Source organism: Numida meleagris, chromosome 7, assembly GCF_002078875.1.
Source record: "Numida meleagris isolate 19003 breed g44 Domestic line chromosome 7, NumMel1.0, whole genome shotgun sequence".
In the NCBI taxonomy this organism is placed as follows: Eukaryota; Metazoa; Chordata; class Aves; order Galliformes; family Numididae; genus Numida; species Numida meleagris.
Window position 1 is genome coordinate 20892941 of NC_034415.1, and position 19138 is coordinate 20912078.

General features: G+C 53.0%; 1 protein-coding gene across 4 annotated transcripts in view; it reads right to left on the reverse strand.

The window, feature by feature from the left end:
* The window catches only part of ZSWIM5 (zinc finger SWIM-type containing 5), an 82644-nt gene that overhangs the window by 3766 nt on the left and 59740 nt on the right, over positions 1 to 19138 (reverse strand). For all 4 annotated transcript variants that reach the window (XM_021404977.1, XM_021404976.1, XM_021404975.1 and 1 more), the window contains exons 2-10: positions 17880 to 18236; positions 10826 to 10974; positions 10203 to 10353; positions 6359 to 6538; positions 4013 to 4189; positions 2365 to 2511; positions 1409 to 1546; positions 738 to 998; positions 499 to 634 (exon numbers count right to left, since the gene is read on the reverse strand). In XM_021404977.1, coding sequence (XP_021260652.1) covers positions 499 to 634; positions 738 to 998; positions 1409 to 1546; positions 2365 to 2511; positions 4013 to 4189; positions 6359 to 6538; positions 10203 to 10353; positions 10826 to 10974; positions 17880 to 18236 — 1696 coding nt within the window. The remainder of the gene's footprint in view (positions 1 to 498; positions 635 to 737; positions 999 to 1408; positions 1547 to 2364; positions 2512 to 4012; positions 4190 to 6358; positions 6539 to 10202; positions 10354 to 10825; positions 10975 to 17879; positions 18237 to 19138) is intronic.

Consider the following 19138-nt stretch of genomic DNA (forward strand, 5'->3'; position numbering starts at 1 on the left):
CTACTTGAAAGGAGGAGAATGATCCGTGAAGTGATTTATAAACTTGGAAGGAAAAACACAAGCATCAGGAAAAAAAAAAAAGGAAAGAGAAGAAAAGAAAAAAAAGAAAAAGAGAAAGCCCTCCTCCCTCTGTGCTCCTTTCATGTCAAAGCATCCAGCAGCACTCCCGGCTGCATCATCTGGTTCTCCTTAAGATGCTCGGTTATGATCAGAAGCAGCAGTACATTTCCCCAGGGCCTCCGCAGTGGTTTTTGGTTACCTGCCTGAGTGGTGATATTCCAAAGCCTGAAAATCTCAGGAAGCCAAGGGAAAGAGAGCAGGAGCCTTGCTTCACCTGCTGCAGTGGCAGAACTGAGTCAACCCTTCCACACTCCCGTTTCCTGACCTGAGTGTCACTAATCCCAGGGCTTGCAGGAAGGAAATGTCCCCCTGGATAAAGGGAGCGTCAGACGTCTCTGCTTTTCCCAGAACAAAAACCAGAATGCATCATGCACCAACCTCATGGCTCGCAAAGCCAGCTTGTATGCCAGGTCTGCATCGTGGGGCAGCAGGGCAGAGAACAGGTATTTGGCAAAGGTGTGCATAGGGACGCTCTCACGGTGGATCACTTCTCCCAAGCCACTGAAAGGACCACCTACAAGCAAAGCCCATTGGCCATCATTAGCACGAACACATCATCAGCATTAGTCTCTGGCTACCCTGAAGCTGTCTTCGGTACCTCAAAGAGAAGCTCTCACCTTCCAGCAGCAGGATGCACTGCTTCCTTAGGGTCTGCACCAGCACCGGGTCCAGCTCCAGGTCCTGCAGGCGGGCTATGATCTGCTCCTCATTGCGGCACACCTTGTCCTGGGCATAGAGGCCTTCGGGCATCACTCTCTGCTGCCCCATCCCCATCAGGGCCACCTCCAAGGCCAGGGACAGGTAGGACTCGCCGCTGTCTTGGCTGCCGGTTGTGACGGGCACGTGTTGGTAGACGGGGGGTTTGGTGTCCCCAGTGTCTGGAAGAAGGAGGAGAGGTGCAGAAGAGTTAGAGGAGCCTCCTCAGGAGGGAGAACCAGAGCTGAGAAAAAAAACCTTTCCAATTCAGAAGCAAGACCCAATGCTTTCCTTGCTGCCTGCCTTTGGTTACTCAAAGATGATGGAGATGTGAGGTTTCACCCTTCTCCTTGCTCTCCACTATGAGACACAGGAGCCCCCAGACCCATGCACAAGAGGACACACAGCTGATACCAGAGCCTTCCCATGGACCAGCACATCTTGGCCCAGCTCTGCCAAGCAGCTGCCCTGCTCTGCTGCAAACCCCAGGGTTGGGGAAAGAGGAAGCATGGAGCTCAGGAGCCCTGAGGCCAAGCATTGCGCCCAGCATCAGCTGGAGCTCCCTGGCAGAGAGTGAGGGAGCACTCAGTACCTGAGATTTCAAGGCAGTTTTCCTCTTCTAATCTACAGGCTTCAGTCAGTGTGAGAAAGAGGCAGCCGATGGGGTTCAGAGGGTGGCCCACCCAGCCCTCCAGGTTGGTGATGGTGGTTGCTCCTCGCTGCAGCAGCTCTGTAAAAGAAGAGGGAAAAAAAAAAAAAAGCAAAATAAATGAATAGTGAGAAATTTATGATGGATTCTCCACCGAGAGAGGTCTCCAAGATCAGAGGCTTTTTCTTACCCCATGGGCTGGGGACACAGGTACCTCCAGGGAACCACAACCAGGGACCTCTCCAGCGGCCATGGGAAATTTCCAAGGGCCACAAGCAGTTCAGAGTAGCCACCACGAGGTCGCTCAGACAACAGGGGGAGCAGGCACCCAGTACAAAAAGGTGCTCCAAAGGCTGGAGGAAATGCTGCAGATCAACCTCAGTTCCAGGAGGACACACAGGTGTCCATAAAGCAATGGCTGCCTCAATGACTTGGAAGGCATGCTCTCAAGCTGGCTGAGCTAGCAGGGCCCAGAAGAGCTACCAACCACTGTCAGCACTGCAGCAACCAGCCCTAGCTCTCTGCCAACTGCAATTGCAAATTGAGCAACACTGGTCTGGTCTCCCAGTCCATGTTACTCAGCAAATGCAGTGTGGAGGTAGCACACACAGCCAGCTCCTGCAGCACTGCGGACAAGCAGCATCACCTGCTATCACCCATGCAATCCATGCACACAACTAGAGAGCAGGAACAGCTTGTGTGCCTGGGCATCTCTGTGTCCTTAATGTATGGGTACAGTGGCAGTTTGGCTCATGCAACTGGATGTGCCAGTTTGTCCTTTTGGGTGCACATAGTCCCATAGAGCGCTGCCCCATCTCTGAGCTCTGAGTGTCTTCTCCACCGCCTGGGACACCCCGGCCAGCATCGGTGGGCCCCTTCTCCAGCCCCTCTGCTCCTACCTTTCTTCTGATGCTTGTAGATTTCCAGCTGCCTCTGCTGCTGCAGTCGCAGGGTGTTGATGATGGCAACGGTTAACCGCAGAGCCTCTCGGGGATAGCCGTGGGAGCGCAGGGCGTCCACCCGAGCACAGGCTGTCGGGACATGTTCTGCAAGGCAAGGGCAGACACAAGGCAGGCTGAGCCAAGGGAGAGCAGAAATTCAGGGGATGACGGGGAAGAAAACCTGACAGCACCAAGCTTCAGGGCATCTTCTTCTGCTTATCTCCTCCACACCCCAGATCCTTGCCTGTAAGTCCTCACTCTCCCACTGCACTTGGCTGAAATGCTTACTGGGAATACTCGTGGGACTTCCCCCCACGTCCAGCCTGCAGCAGTCCCTAAATCCTGACCCCCACAAACCTTATCTAGTGGAAGCAGAAGCAGAGTGCGTTCAGCTCCATGCTGGGGACACTGGCAGATTCGGGATGACATTCTGAACTGCTTCTGTGATGGCTGCATGGAGTGAGCTCTGCAGAGACCTCATCTCTTCCACAGCCCTCCTGCCTGGTGTTTTATTATTAGGAGCAGTTGCGTGAAACCCCCAAGACTCAGAGTTGCTTAGAAATTCATCTGCTCCTGCTGCTCATTGCTCACCTGAAATCACAAGCAACTGTGGAGAGGATTATGACTGAGTGAGAAATTAGCAGGAGCAGATGACATGACATGCCGCATAACAAGCGGCGAAAATCCCATTTTCTTGCAAAATGTCCTACCAAGGGGAAAAAAAAAAAAAAGGCAAGCACAGAAGATCTAAAGTTATGGCAGAAGGATCATTTCTATTCCTGGAAGAGATCAGAGTGCTTTGGAAATGCAGACAGCCACTTCCACAAATGAGGTTTCCATGTCCCAGAGGTCACCAGCAAGGAACATGAGGAAGAGGTTTAAGAACAAACACATCTACGAGAGAGCTTCTTGTTGTTCATTCTTTTTGTTTGCTAAATGGATGAAATATTCAGCTTCTCACTGAATTCATCATGCAAGCTGCTGACAAACCTCACTCCTGCCCCGGCACAAGGTCCCTGAAGGGGTACCAAGGAAGCGAAAGCACTAACTCTAAAATCAAGGCGACTGTACCATCCAGCTGTGCCGCAGGGCTCATTAGAGTCTGTGCCAGAGAAAGGGAGATGTGTCCATCACATCTACCCTAGACCCAGTCCTAGGGAGCATCAGCCCATGCCAACACCTACAGCTGCTATAGGAAATCCATCCCAGAGTAGAAATGTCCTCTCCTGCTCTACCTATGCCAGCAGAGGACAGAGCAGTGCTGAGCTCTGGCGTTTCAATATCCGTATATTCCCCTCCCTTGCTGTGGGGATGAGGCATCTACACTCCCAGTAGTGCAAGGGCTCACGTCTCCCATTCTGGGGTCAGTCTGAGTGGTGACAGTCACCAGGACCCCATAAACCTTCTGTGTCACCTGCTCTCATCCTGGGACACTTAGTTATTGAGGTTTTGAAGTTTAGGTTGTCGAGATATTTTCAATTTACAGGGCTGAACCTTACAAGGATGCAGGGTAGCAAAACTCCTTTGATGCTTCAGGTGGCTCTTCTCCGTGAGCAAACCAACCCACCCACCCAGGCCACGCTGGGGCTGCTGTTTGGATGCTTACCGAGCCACAGCGGCTGCCCCTGGGAGTTGAAGAGCAGACTCTCGCCCTCCCGCTGGTAGGCAGGGGACACATAGAAGTCGCTGCTGATGATGCGCTGCAGGTGGCTGTCCTGCCAGTGCAGGTCACAGCCCTCGATGGCACGGGTGAACACGGTTCGTCTGGGCCTGGCCAGTGAGTCTGCAAAGAGAAAAACCGTGAGAGCCTGGGGGCAACAGTGGGACCCTCCTGCACCTTATGGAATCACAGAATCATTAAGGTTGGAAAAGACCTCCAAGGTCACCAGTTCAAACACCAACCAATCACCACCATGCCCACCAAACCATGTCCCCTTGCTCGGCCCCAGGATCACCCTGCAACTTGACAGGCTTGATGGGAAGCCCGGAGCATGTCATTGGCATTAGGGCAAAGTGGGGGCACCGTCACCTCCCCCATAAACACCACAGTGTGTGCAAGAGGGCTGGGAAGGAAGGAAAGGGCATCCATTGTCTCGAACCCCACTGCTTCCCTGCAGCGATGGTTGTGCTCCTCTGCACAGCCGCTCTGCAACCAAAATGACATTTTCAAAGCTATCGAATGCTTGTGTGCAACCCAAAACAACAAAGCTCGTTATGTATTAATGCATTAATGAGGCGTGCTGTGTATTAATGGAAGAAAAAAACAGAGCAGCCTGCTTGCTAGACTTATGCCCATCCATGTGGCCCCTCTACACAGTGGTTTGCCCATACAGCGGGGCTGAGGCTTGCAACAAATCCAGCTGCTGCTTACTGCTCTCTGATGTATCTAGCAATTGCAGAGTCTGGCTCTTCTAGCTGACATTTCTGCTGGGCTATTGTTCTCCTATTGGGCTATTGTTTCTTGCAGACAGCAGGAGCAGGTAGCGCTCACTTCCCGTCTGGGAGCTGCAGGGCAGGAGGAGGTTTTCACCCCATCCAGACAGAGCAGCAGGGCGCTTTGTTGGGCTGTCTGCAGCCTTCCTGCTATCGCCCAGCCACGCTGGAACAGGAGGGCAAAAAGCAGCCGTGCGTTGCAAAACAGAGAGCCCCGATCGCAGAGCAACACGGAACGCTAGGTCCTGCAGATAAACGCATCGGGGAGGGGAAAACAAAGGGCTCCGCTCAGCGCTGAGCCAGGAGGCTGGGTAAACACGCTCTGGAAGCGATGGCAACAAGCGATTAGCCTGAATGCTCCAGGCACCCCGAGGTGGATAGAAATTAAACAGGTGTTCGTGCGTACAGCACCGACCATCCGCCAGGTTGAGTTGGGCAGGAAGGATTTTGGCAATCAGCCGTTGCTCGACAGTAATAAAGGAGGCTGGCAGCAATTCGCTGCACTATTTGCATACCCACAACCACCAGCCCCGGGATAGCTCCCAGCTCTGTTTACATCCCAGGCACTTTGGAAACACTGTGCGCACGTCCCAGAATGTGACCTGCCCTGGAGAGCTGGGGGCCTGGGAGCACCGGGCAGCCCTGGCCACGCAGACCTGGAGTGAGGCCAGCTGTAAGGAGAGCTGCTCCCGGCGGGCGATGTGCATGTGGGACGCCCGGCGTGCGGCCGGGGACAGCAGCACGGTGCAGTTTGCTCTGTGGCTACACGTAACACACCCACAGACAATTCTCATGCAGCAGATGGAGGCACTGCAAGAGCAGTGAGTTTCAATTAACGTCCGTCTTGGGCCAAAGGAAGGGGCTCTGCTCCACCTCGCTCTTTGCTTTCACAGAATCACAGAGTCCATTAAGATCACTAAGATCACCTAGTCCAACTGCCAGCCCATCACCGCCATGCCCACTAACCACATCCCTCCGTGCTACTTTCACCTTTCAGTACGGGCTTCAGAGCTCAGCTCCGCGTCAATTCAGGCAGTGCCAGTGACCAAGGAAGCACAGGGCTCCAATCTGCTCAGGGCTGACACCATCACAGGAAGCAGAACCAGGGGCCATGAGTGTGCCCCCAAACCAGCCTCGGAATGGAGAGCCCAGCCAATGGCCCCATAGCTCCCCAAAGCCCTGTGCTGTGCTGGGATTTGTTGTCGGGGGGGATTTTTCAAAGCGTTCATCACTGTTCAACTGCTCCCAAGGTGAGCTTCCCATTGACGTCAGTGAGAGCAACCCTGAGCCAGCACTCGGTGCCTACTCAGCCCATGTGCCAGCACCCAGCAGCATGCCGAGTTGGGTCTGCATGAGCACAGGACCAAGCACGAGCTGTCCTCCTCTAAGCAGCACCACCCAGAACCTCGCAAGAAGCAAACTTCTGAAAATACAACCCTAATCCCCTCAAACCAAAGAACCTCTCCCTTACAGAAATGCATTTTTCTGGCAGATTCCTCTTTCCCCAGCCCGAACTCACCTTGGCTGTGGCTGGAGCTCTGCGTGAGCGCGTTGGTGATGTTGGGAAGCTCGTTGCCATAATTACCATCTTCCAGGGGACACACGTCCATCTCGCCCCACTTGCGCAGCTGCCGGAGCCAGCAGGATTTTTCTTCCAGCTTGCAGTGAGGGTTCAGCACGACGCACACCCACAGTGCCCCTAAACAAAGCCGAGAGGTGAGGGATGTGCCATGCTCCCCAGCACTGCCCGGCCGCTGCCTTCCCACTGCCTGCAACGTTTCCTCAGCATCCGTAAACTCACTGCAGCACAATGCACGGACCCAGGAGGGGGATTTAGACAGCTTTCAAATAAAAGTAAAACTCCTCTGTAATGAAGCTAAATTATAATCTCATGAGATGGGGGACAGTGGGGAGGAGGGAAGAGGAGACTGGCTGTGTATGAATTTGTGAGTGCTTCTGTCTGCCAGGACAAATCTACTGTTTGAACTACACATCAAAGCGTGCTTAAAAACATCCTGGCAAGCTGCAGAGTCTGTATCTCCAAAGACTAACCTGATTTTGATCCTACCCACGTTCCCAGTGCTTTAAAGCCCGCTCAGAATGCTATTTCATCTGCCATTGTTCTTCGGGCCATTTGCATTCAACTATTTATAAAGGAGATTTGGTGTATTTTCTTCCTTTCTCTCTCTTTTTTTTCCTCTTCTTTTTTTTTTAATCCCCAGCAGCCCCCAGACTGCAGCAGAGGAACCCAGAGCTCGGCGTGATGCCTGGCAGCCAGAGCTCTCCTTGGCACACACAGAGGTGGGCACTGGTAGGACCACCACGGCACCACCAGGCTTTGGCCGTGGCAGTGCTCTGCCCTCTGCTCCAGGCCACGCAGAGCTTTGGAGTACATGAGGAATGGAAGAACATCTTGGACAGTTGTTTCTCAGCTTGTTTCTCAGCCTAGGGAGGCAGTGAGGTTTGGTGATGAGGCTTGGTGCCCCTGCTCTGCCGCAGCCAAGAACATGATGCGCCCGCTGAGTTTTGGCTCCTGCTGCTCCGCTAAGACGCGATCCTATAGGGATCCTTGTGTCTTCACAGGCTATTTTTGGGAACCCTCCAAGGCATCCTTCGGCTGCCAAAATAGCGTGCCCCCAGGCTCTCCTGTAGAAGGGAAGATGTGGTAGGGACAAGCTGGGGAGAGGGATTCACATCTGTCTCAGGGGAGAAGCGCTGAGGTAGCAGTCTGGGAAATGGAAAAGTTGGGTTTTCGGAGCCCTTTGGCCAAGTGACGGCACGACTGACTCCTGCCTGAGCCCATATGCTGAGCTGGGTCAGACTTTGTGACTGCTCACATGCTGCAGAAACCTTCATCTGAACTTTCCGACAGCGGAAGGTTAAGTGGGGAACAAAACGGCAGATCATGATTAAGCTAAGCCTCTGAACAAAAATGCTTTTTGATTGCAGGGCTGTGTGGAAAGGGGGGGTCACAGGAGCCTTCCCACCCCAGTGTCCCTGCTGCTGGCCCCAGGGAGGGCAGGCACTCAGATCCTGCGCTGAAGTTTCCAAACCATCAAAGAAATTCTCCCGTTTCCCACAGGGTCGCTCCCTGGCCTAATCTCCTGAAATTCCCCACTGTAAACAAGTGGCTGAGATAAATAAACCCGTCTCCAGGCAGATTAAGGTCAGGCTGCACTTCAGCTGGTTTTTCGTCTATTTTTTGTAATTAGGCTTTAATCGTAAGTACTAATGCGCCAGGGCAAATACTCCCACGCCGCACAGCTCCCTATCCAGCGGGTCTTTCCCTCAGCTCCCCAGCAGACGGGGCAATAGATGCTCAGTTGGCAGCACACGCACATGCAAACGATGCCTTTTATTTCTTTTTTTAAAACTCTGAAATCCTGCAAAATCCTTTACATTTTACCCAGTATAAATCCACAATCTTCTTTAGGGCTGATCTTCCAATCCCACACAAACTGGTGATGCAGTCTTTGTTAAAATCAACGATTCATTATTAAACACTTGCCCAAAATAACGTCTGGGGCTGGATGCAGCATCTGGCATAGGTTATCTCCCCTCCTGCCCTCTCCATTTGATAACGTTCAGCAGTGCTGGTGCAGCTTTGGCATCCCTGACATGGAGTTGATCACTTGTCCCTGAGCACCGTGCCGACACTATCTCAATCATCTGTAGTTCTGGACAAACTGTTGCATCCAGGCCTGCCTAGACACCCATACAACCACGTTTCACAGATGTGTTTGCTTTCCTCCGTGTGGAAATTCTGGCGTGGTGGATTTGGCCACCTCTCTAGGATTCTTGAGTATCCAACCATTCCAAATCCTGGAAATATCTTTCTGGCAGGCAGGCAAGGATCAGCTCTGCAGAGCTCGTGTGTTTATTTCCATCCAGGGAACCACAGGCAGGAGCAAGGCATCCCTCCTTGCCTGGCCCTTCATCTGTGCTGTTCCTGCAGTGCTGCCATGAGAAGGCTTCCAACCCCAGCCCACCGCGCAGACACACTGTGCCAAGGACGTTCTGAAAGCCAAATCAGCCTGGCAGCTGACTGCTGGTTATCAGCTATTTTGCAGACAAGACCATATAGGGCAGTGTGATTTTAGGGAGGGAATTCTTGAGCTACATCAGAAAAACAAAGGCTTCACCACGCTGCTGCTCTGATGGCATGGCAACTGATGAACTCCAGAAATTTCTGCTCCAGTGACTGAGACCTCCTACCTGGCTTCCTGTCTCCCACGACAGGGACAGGCACGTATGGAAAACCCCAAGAGCAAGACAAATTTGGAGAGACACTCCACTGTCCACCCTTCCACAATCTGTGGCTCAAGGACTTCTTGAAAGAGAAGCGGCATGTATACTCAACAGCCCTTTTCTTCCCTTTTTTTCCAAGTGATTTTCATCCCCTTCCAAGCCTTCATCTCCCTTTCAGCCTCAGAGTTTCCAATGGCATTGACTTCACAATGCCATGAAGTCAATTTTTATCAAACTGATAAGAAACATCTTCAGTTTGCCCTGTGCTCACCTCCTTGGCAACTTCATGAGCCATTCCTGATTTTACATGTGTAGTACACCTTCCCCAGGTCTCTCCTCCACACCAAAGCACCTCCACCCACACAGGGCTTCTTCATACAGTTGTGGCTCCAGACCACAGACCACCCTCATCCTTTTAGTTCTACAACATCCCTTTGGTCCCAGGCCACAAGCTGGCCCAGCCCTTTACACACCTTAGCCCTTAGCCCACCACTGGGCAGCAGAGCAGCTCAGACTCATGGTGAATCCATGGCACAAGTCAAACTATTCACCCATATGTCCAGGAGAGCCCAGGACTGCTGGGTCAACTCCATCACACAACCAGTCCCTCTGGGCTCACGTCACCTAAATGTTTTATTCTAATGATATTACGGCATCAGCCAGTTGAGCTGGTGTCTAAGGTGCTTAGCTAGAATTACCCAGAGTTGCATTTCTCTTAAAGCCAGGCTCTGCACTGCCCATCCTTCCCACTCGCTCTGGAAACCATCTGTTAGCTGGGACAAGACTTCCTCTTTCTGAGGCACAGAAACAGGTGGGACGGTTTCTTTCAGCCCCAAGGCATTGCCATTTCCATGCCTTACCGCAGCACACACTTCAAGATGCTGCAAACCTGGGACGAGCCGCCCTGCAAACACATCAATCCTGGCTTCTCTGCAGGAGAGGAGCTGGTTTATTTAAGGTGCTGAAACGTGCAGTTTGGGCTTGATCCAACTGTCCCACCAGGATTTGGCTGGGGAAGTAGGGTGAGCTCTAGCAGAGCTCAAAAATCCCACAGAACAGGGCGTGATGCCTCAGCAGCCCCGCTCATCCTGCTGCTGGCTCCTGGTGGCCCTTACCCAGCTCATCCCAGAGCTGCCGGCACTTCTCTGTTATGCCCGTCCCCTGCTGCCTCCACAGGGAGAGCCGAGGGTCGGCCATGAACTGCTCCGTTATCAGCGTCAGCATCCTGGCCCCGTTGGAGTCCCTCATGCGCAGCATCTCCCGGACCTGGAAAGGACAGAGAGAAAGCTGTTTGTGAGACAAACCACAACCCCCCAGAGGTGCCTAAGACAATCACAGAATATCCCAAGTTGTAAGGGACCCGTAAGGATCATCAAGTCCAACTCCTGGACAAGGTCACCTGGATGCCAATTCCTGGCTCCCTCACTCTGGGTGTCCAGACCTGGGTAGCCAGGTTGGATTTCCTTCCACCATGCTAACAGGTAGATGGGGGAAAAGCCCCAGTTCACAAGGAACCACTGTGTGGGAGGCAAGCACCTGCCTGGAGGGAGAGTGGGACAGCCCAAGCCTGACCCAGAGCCTGGATTACAACCGCCAGCTCAGTGGCCAGGAGAGAAGGCACTGGAGCAGAGATTCCCAGCTGCGACAGGCACCGTGCCAGGGCAGCCAGCAGGCTGCTGGCTACGTGACACGCCGTGCAGAGTGCAGCAGGAAAGGGAGCAGGGGAGCCCCTCCTCACCTTGGCGAACATGGAGTTGAGCTGTTTCCCCGAGCCGTAGTACCCTCCCTGAGATAGGAACAGCTTCACCTGTTCTCGGACCTGCTCTTCGTCCAGGTGCCAGCAGTTCTCATCATCGATGCTGGCCCCAGCAGTAGGGTCAGGAGCACCTGGGGGACAGGGAAAGAGGAAAAAGAGACAGTGGGGTTTGTAGCACCAGAGCTAGCGATCTCAGAGAGTGAGAAATGGCCCATCTCCTTTATCAGCTCAAGTGAGAGCAAACCAACCCTCTCACCAATAAAGCAGGCTCTCCCTTCACAGTGGTGGCAGTAACAGCAGCCATTAAGAGGGATCCTGAGCACAGCGTTAATGCCTACAGCTCTGCTCATCCCTCCCAGCGAGTCTAGGGTAGCACCAAGCAAGGTCTATACCTTCCCAGTTTTCACCTCCAGTGAAAGACACAAAGGTGATGCTTGGGAGGACAGCAATGAAAGCCATTCCTCTCCTGGTGCTATACCCCATGCCTCCAAAGCCCTGGGGTGAGGCACAGCAGCTGCGCAGCCCCAAGCCCTCTGTGTCTCCTAGGATTGTCTGGGGTTCTCCTCTGGCTCCACATCATGGATTTGTTTCAGCATCCGTAAAGCGGATCCTGCAAAACGTTCCTATCCCTAGGAAGCAGCTTCACAGAGGTACTCTTGGATGAGGGATGCAGAGACCTCATCTCATGGAGAGCACAAAAAGAAGGCCATAAACATCTTAAACAACTTCATGGATTGCTCTGAGCCTTCCTTGCTCCTTTCAATTCTCATTTTCCCCAAGGGCTGTTCTACCTTAGTGCAACATCTTCAGCTTCATGAGCACACGGGGGAGGCAGCAACATGGCCCCAGTGTGGGGCCAGGAGCCCACCACAAAGTGCTACCAGGACACTTCAGTGGGCCCCAGTTGGGGAACCTCTGCTTCCAGCGCTCCTTGCTGCTGCTTTGGTTACACACCCCAGCGCTGGCTGAGAGACACAGAGCCAAGAGCTGAAGCGCAGCTCATGGAAAGCCAGCTCCAGACTGTCTGCTCAGTGATGCGACTGTCTCTTCTTGGCTTATAAATGAGAGGACATCAACCGCAGGGGTTTTGCTCCTCCGGCAAAGGCTGAGAGTGCTCCTGACCCAAAAAGATACAGCTATTTGTATTTAATGTCCTTTACAAAATTCCTTTAATTTCTGCTAATAATTGCTGCCTGAGAGCTGTTCCAGCGAGCCCTAGGCGCTGCTCGTACCGCGCTGGAGGGAGAGGATGCTGCCGCTCCCTCTGCAGAATAACTTATAGTTGACAGAACAACGTAATTGGGACAGGATCTGAAGCAGCAGAAAGGAAACCGCTTTCGCCCACAGCCCTGTGCTGGGAAGGAGGGAACCAGCTCTGCACGTGACCCAGCCCTGCTCCCCGCTGTCGTAAGGCAGCACAGCAGAGCATCTCAGCTTTTCCGCGCCTCTTCTTTCCCTCCCCCAAGTCCATCCTTATCTCCGCTCCCCCTTGCAGATAAAGAGCAGACAAGCCAGTGATTATCCCGTATCAGGAACTGATGACTAATCTGTCTGCCACGAATGCTTATCCGGCCCCCATCCCCGGGGTTGCTGAGATGCTTGTGCTCTTAATATCCTCCTCCGAGCAGCTTGCCTGCTCCTCCCAGCTATCCAGATCAGCCAGGTCACCCCATCAGCCTCTACAGGGTCACCTGGCCGCAGCTATAGGGTGCAGATGCCTGGTGACCCATGCACAAACGCTCAGACCGCTCCTCATCAAGGGCACTGGGACAGCTCAAAGCAGAGGATCAGCGAGATGCACAAAGAGGCTGTGTTTTTGCAGGGTTCCCAGGCTAACCCCAGTGTTAGCACGCAGCAGAAAGCACAGACAGCACGGAAAGAAGCGTGTAGCTAAATAAAATCTCCTCCTCCCACACAACACATTGAGCACTTCTCACGTTTGGGTTCTGACCACAGCTAAATTAGCAACACAGCTCTCGCCACTCCAAATAAAACCCACGTTTACTCGTAAATTTATTTTGCTCTCCCATAAAAGATTCATACACAGGGTTGTAATATCAGATTCCCACACACGCCGCACAAACAGGCAGATAATGGGCTACCCAATTACACCGGGGAGCTGGATCAACATTTAAGAGCAAACAAGAGGATTTGCGTGGTGTTTAAATATTCATGGCAGGATTTGCCCACTTCCCATTGCCAACGTTCGCACCGTGGTGGCGTCCCCGTGGCATGCTGTGACGTAGCCGATGAGCAATTCCATGTCTCTGCTCCAAACTAGCAGGGAACGGCATGTAACACAGCCCCCAGCCTGCGTAACACGTTTCTCATATAGCAGGATTCCTGCTCCAAAGAGCCTGTTTCAGATGTGCTTGATCTTTGTCCTGCGGGATTCAGATTTAAGGAAACACCAGCATACATCCTGAGTGGAAAGAGTGTTTCACAAGCCCATTTGCACTGGCTGTAGAAACAGAGATAAAAACGCCATCAATCATGGCAGCTAGGACCTCTCCCTTGTCGTGGGCTCAGCGCTTAACTATTTGGCACCCAAGAGAGACCCAGCCAGAGGGGATGCAAAGACAGGGAAATAAGGGCTGGAAAAATCAATGGGGGAGAAAGCAGAACGAAGCCAGACATGGAAAATGTAACACCTTGCTCAGAAATTAGCTGCGGAAGGTGAAGAAAAGCAAAGCCCCTCCTGGAGGGGTGCATGTTTCTGGGGCTGAAGAAGCACTGGGAACCCCACAGCTCACACTGAGGCGTCCCAGTGCCTGCTGTAGGTCTGGGCAGAAGAGCAAAACGCACCCCTCCGTGGTCCTGGTGAGCTTCTGAACCATGGAACAGTTCACAGGGGCCGTCTCATGACTGCACGTGGCGCTGCCAAAAGCCTCCAGGCTGCGTCTCCAGCATTTGGATAGAAACCAGGAGTGATGGAAGAGCCACCCAGATCGGAGAGAGAGCCGGGGGGGGGGAGGATATGGACAAATAAACAAACAACAGAAACCTCAAAGAGAAAATAACCAGGCACCAGAAAGGAAATGAACTGTAACAAGGGGTAAAAATAGTGGCGAAGCGAGGGAGCGAGGAACCAAGCTCCACTGAGCCTCCCAAGCCTCCCGTTCCGTTTTTAAGCGGAGGCAGATTGGATGGAGGCAGCCTGAAGAGGCAGAGACATCTGACAGCAATCGAGGGAGCAAAACTCTTCAGCTCCTGTGACCAAAGGAGCTGCCAGCAGTGGCCCTGTGCCCATCACAGCTGTGGTCCCACTGTGGGCCACGGGGACACGATGGCACAGCTCTGTGGATCTCTAATGCCCATCCATCATTTCCATTGGAGTAAAGTCCTGAAGCTCCCCTAGAGATCCTGGTTAAACCTCACAGCACCTCTGTACGACTGCCACGCAAATCCCAGACCAAAGCCCATTCATTTTGGAGTTTAACTCCTTGTCCTTCAGTTTTCCCCACAGCTCACCTGCAAGCACATGACTGTGTCCAGGAGGACAGAGGCTGAACTCACCCAGGTTGGCAATGAGCTTTCACAGCACTGCCAGTGGGAGCAATGAAAACAGGGTTGTGAGCACAGTGCTAACTGTGGGGGTCCACCAGAAGAAACTCCCTCTGGTCTCAGCACACGGCCCATGGAGCTCTTCTACAGTGGGTTCCCATGTCTGGAAGCCCAGGACATCGGGCAGCAACAGAGGCCTTATTCAGCCCTCCAGGAGCTGTTGTGGGATGACTTGAAAGCTGAAGACCACCTGAGGATGCATCGAGCAGCAGTCGTGGCTCAGTGTGTCAGAACAGGCGGGCGAGTGGCCCTGAGCCACCTTCTCAGCCCTTCTTCGTGTGGTCAGGGCCACAGTGACCCCCCAGCACACCCCTGCCAGCCCTGCGCCTACGCGTGAGGAAGAGTGGGATGACAAGATGGCCGTCACCAGACCCACGGGAGGCCTGGCTGCCCCTAGTAAAGGCCGGCGCATTTCGCTGGTGTAATGACAGCCCTCAGCCTTGTGCCGTGCCAGAAAGCCACGCTGAAACAAGGGAGGAAGCAGCACTGAAAGTCTCTGCGGTCTCATTTCGAGCTGCCACTTCAGAGGCCGTGAGCGGAGGAGGGCGATACGTGAGACGCGCACTCTGAGTGCACTGCCCTTTGCAGTGATCCGCCAGAGCAGAAACGTGACCTACTTCAGCACGCAGAGGTCAAGTGGGAAGCAGACAGCCAGGCACACCTAGGCTCACTGCTCTGACTGAGCTCTGAGAGAACAAGCAAGTGCTTTGGCTGCGCTCCGAGGCTGCATCGTTACTGGATAGTTTGCATTTCCTTCTAGGAAAGCGGCCTAGGAGAGCAGCACGTGGCATGCACACTCCTGCAAGGAGCAAAGGTCTCACGCCCTAACGTGAGCTTTGTGGGCAGCTACCTGCAGCCCTCCGTGCTGCTCAGGCACGACAGAGGGAGCAAAGCGCACCTCTGAACAGAGAGGGCAGCACTGTGTCCAAAGCAGACACTCATGATGCACAAGGGACATTCGAAGAATCACAGAATCACTGAGGTTGGAAAGACCACTAAGATCACCCAGTCCAACCCCAACCCACCCCACCATGCCCACTGACCATGCCCCTCAGTGCTGCATCTTGAACACCTCCAGGGACAGTGACCCCATCACTTCCCTGGGTAGCCTGTGCCGGTGCATCACCATTCTGTCTGAGAAGAAATTTCTCATAATATACAACCTGAACTTCCACAGATGCTCCTGTGCTACAGCATCTGCTCCTCCATCCCTCATCCCAACCACCACCACAGAAGGAGAAGCCCTGCATTCACCAGACTAAAAACCAACCCAAAACTAAACAGACCTCTCCTTGGAAGAAATGAAAGAAGTTAAAAATAATAATTTCTGGAGAGGCTGCTCTTGCTTCGTGGTGCAATAACCTCGGCTGCTGGGCACAAGCTGGGTTAGTTCATGTTGCAGAGCTGCTGCCAAAAGCCACCCTGGCCTCAATCCAGAGGTGAACAAAGCTGTGACCCCAAGGGCCTGACCCAGTCAACTCCAAGAAACGTGCACGTAAGCACATAAAGTGCTATTTAAAGCATCTAAAAGATTTCAAATCCCAGGATCAGGGACTCTCAGTGAATGCATGAACTGCAGCTAGGAAGGGCAAGATGCGGGGTAAGCTTGGATCCCTTCCAGTGGGAACCCCAGCAGAGCTGCTGGATTGCTCTGACATCCAGAGCCCCATGCACAGCACCCCTCTGCCACATGGTTGGGCTTTACTGGCAGGACAGGGAGGGCAAAGATGGCAACGCTGTCTGGAGTAAAGTGCCAAAGCTGAAGGAGGGTTTTTTTTGAGCCTTTCTTTTCATGGGGGTGGGACATCTGAGGGACATGGTTTGATGGGCATGGTGCTGTTGGCTTGACAGTTAGACTAGATGATCCTAGAGGTCTTAGTGGCTCTACGATTCTACAATCTATTAGTTTTATATCATCCTAATGTGCATCTACTGCATCCTTCTCCAGCGTGAGGTCAGGGTGCACTTCAGCTCACACAGGAGCTCCCTCACTGGTGGGGCTGCCACACAGCTGCCAGATGAGCAACCTTCCCCATAGGGTGAGGCCATGTGGCTCTGTCGGTTCAAAACTGCATGCTGGAGGGCAAGAAGCCGCACGAGTCTGAAAGGACAAAGAATTCTTGCTTTGTTTTTTAAAACCACTTGTAAAAACAAGAGGCAGATATTGAACCAGAGCCAACATCTGCATCTCTGTAAGGCCCTCAATCACCAACCTTTTGCTGACTCCAGAGCAATAAATATTCAGGGCCTTAAAAGCTTTTCTTCAGTCTGCTTGGGAGAAAGCAGCCTCGAAGAACGGTGAAGGCGGGATGTTGCCCAAACTCAGCTTCAGTGAGGGAATGGACCTCACCAGATTCTTGCTCTTCCTTAACACCAAAAAATGAGGAAACGCCCCCAAACCAGGAATTTCAAAGCACAACCAAACACACAGCAGATGTGGCCCAGTGGAGGAGACAAAAGCCTCTTCCAAGGTAAAAGCAAGAGGGAGGGGAGGGAAAACATTCGAGATCAGAGCTGCCATCACCAGGAGGATGGAGGTGGACCCCTGGCCTTGCTGCTACATGTGGATGCAACCAGTTCAGACCCTATTTTAGGCTGCATATGGGGCTTTTCATCTTCAGAGCAGCTAACAGGCATGTGTTAATCCCCACAACGCCCTTCCGTGGCAGATAAGTGTTTGTTATCTCCACTTTACAGCTGGAGGGACAGGCGCGGTGCAGAGTGGTTCATTGTTGGAGGCCCTTGGTAACTTCAGCTCCAGGGCTCCTCAGAAGGACACAACAAGAGCATTGCCTTGCGCTGGGCAAGGGACTCCAAGGGGACTCACCATATCCTAGGCTGGGATGAACACCAACACCCAGCTGGTGCCTTCTAGAGGAGGAAGTTCAAAAGCACCCTCTAAACACAAAGCCCCAGAAAACATCCTCCATTGCCTTTGTGCAGCAGGTCAGGACAGCAGCACTCATTTATTATGGGCAAATTAGCGCCCATGGAGATTAAAGCTTTATCTCCCGCCAGCTCAGTCACATCTGACTTAGCAAGATGCAGGGCCAGGCTGACACAGCGTCACCACGTGCTGGAGGAGCCACGTCTCCACTGTCCTCTTGCTCCCCATTGTCCCAGGACTGCATCCCCAAAACAGCCCTCTGTGCTGGGGGGCTGCACTTCCTTCCTCCATGCTTTGCTTCTCCATGCTCATCTAAGCTGCTCCTGCCTGCCTGCCTGCCCTGTCCTTTCTTGCCTGCTGAAGCTAGTGTTTGATGGATAAACACCCAGAGGGCAGAACAGGGGCACAAAGCCAACACCAGAGTGGTACCAATGCCCATGTTCTACCATCAGTTTGATGCTGCCACCTCTCTGTGCAGTAACAAACATGGCAAAACAATGGCCACCACCGCCACTGTAAGATCACAGCCCTGGCCCCAAACAAGTGGACTGGTGCCGAGCCAGCATGGAAGGAACAAGGAATTACCGTGCACTTGGTTGATTTCTGAATTGGAGGACAGGATCTCATCAGCCAACTTCTGGGCAGTAGGCAACACCTCAGTGTGGTGTGCTGTGATCAAATACTGAACAAACTTCTGGAGCTGGTCCCTGTTCATCTGGAAAAGGGTCTCTGAGATGGGAAGACGGAGTTTGACCTGGTCCGGCTTGCGGATCCTATACAGTGAAAGCGCCACGACATGGGCACAGTAAAAAATGTCCTTGTTCCCGCAGCCACATGTCACTGATGTGATTTTGCAGCGGTCGAAGCTGATGGCCACCTTGTAGGTCATCTCTGGTTCTGTCGCAGTTGCTGGCTCTGTCACAGTCCCACTGAGGTGGAAACCTGGAAAGGGAAAAAGAGAATAGGGAAAGGTGACATTAGCTTTGCTCTGACCACAACCACTCATGCAAGCTCTAGAAAGTGAACAGAGCCAGGAAAGGCCACTTCTGCATCACTCTTTCAAATCAGGTAGACACCTAAGTACCATCACAGTCTGCACAATGGACTTGTGAGCTGCACTGGCTTCACTACCACCCAGAACCCAGCCCGCGTACAAACGCTCTTCTGTACCCGCACGCACATGCAGCCAGCCTCCTCGGTGAGTTTATTTAACAGTCAAACCACAGGGGAAGAGCAAAGCCGCTCGGTTCTCATTTGTTTAAGAGTCTCTCAGCCTCCTTTCCCCCCGGGAGCAATCCTCACCCGCGCCTCCCCCTCGCTGAATTCGCACCACAACTCACGTGAGCAAGAGGGGGCAGAGAAAGGCCAGGTTTTCTTTTCCTTGATGAAGCAAACAACATAAAATTAAATACAATGCCACTCCAGCTTCATTCCCTCAACCAGGCACAGAGCTCCAGGGCACGACCACAGCTCTAAGCTCTTCCGCACAGTGAGAACAAAAAGCAGAGATGGGAGCGACCCTTGCAAACTCTCTGCTGACATGTGAGCTTTCTCTCCAAAATACAGCTGGCAGGGAGCTGCTTGTCAGCATGATCTGTGCATTGAGCTCAGGGACTGCCCAAATTGCTGGCGCAAATGTCATCATCCTTCAGCCGCGCTCCCAACAGCCTCCGCCATGCTGCAAGGGGCTGCTGTGCCTTCAGGCACAAACTGTGAAAAATGTCCCGACAATTCTCCGAGGCGGGTGAAGGGCGAGAAATAGGCTCAGATGGAAGGGAAAGTCCTCTGGTTCCAAAGAAAGTGGATGCACTGAACAAAAGGGGACTAAAGTTGGAGAGAAAAGA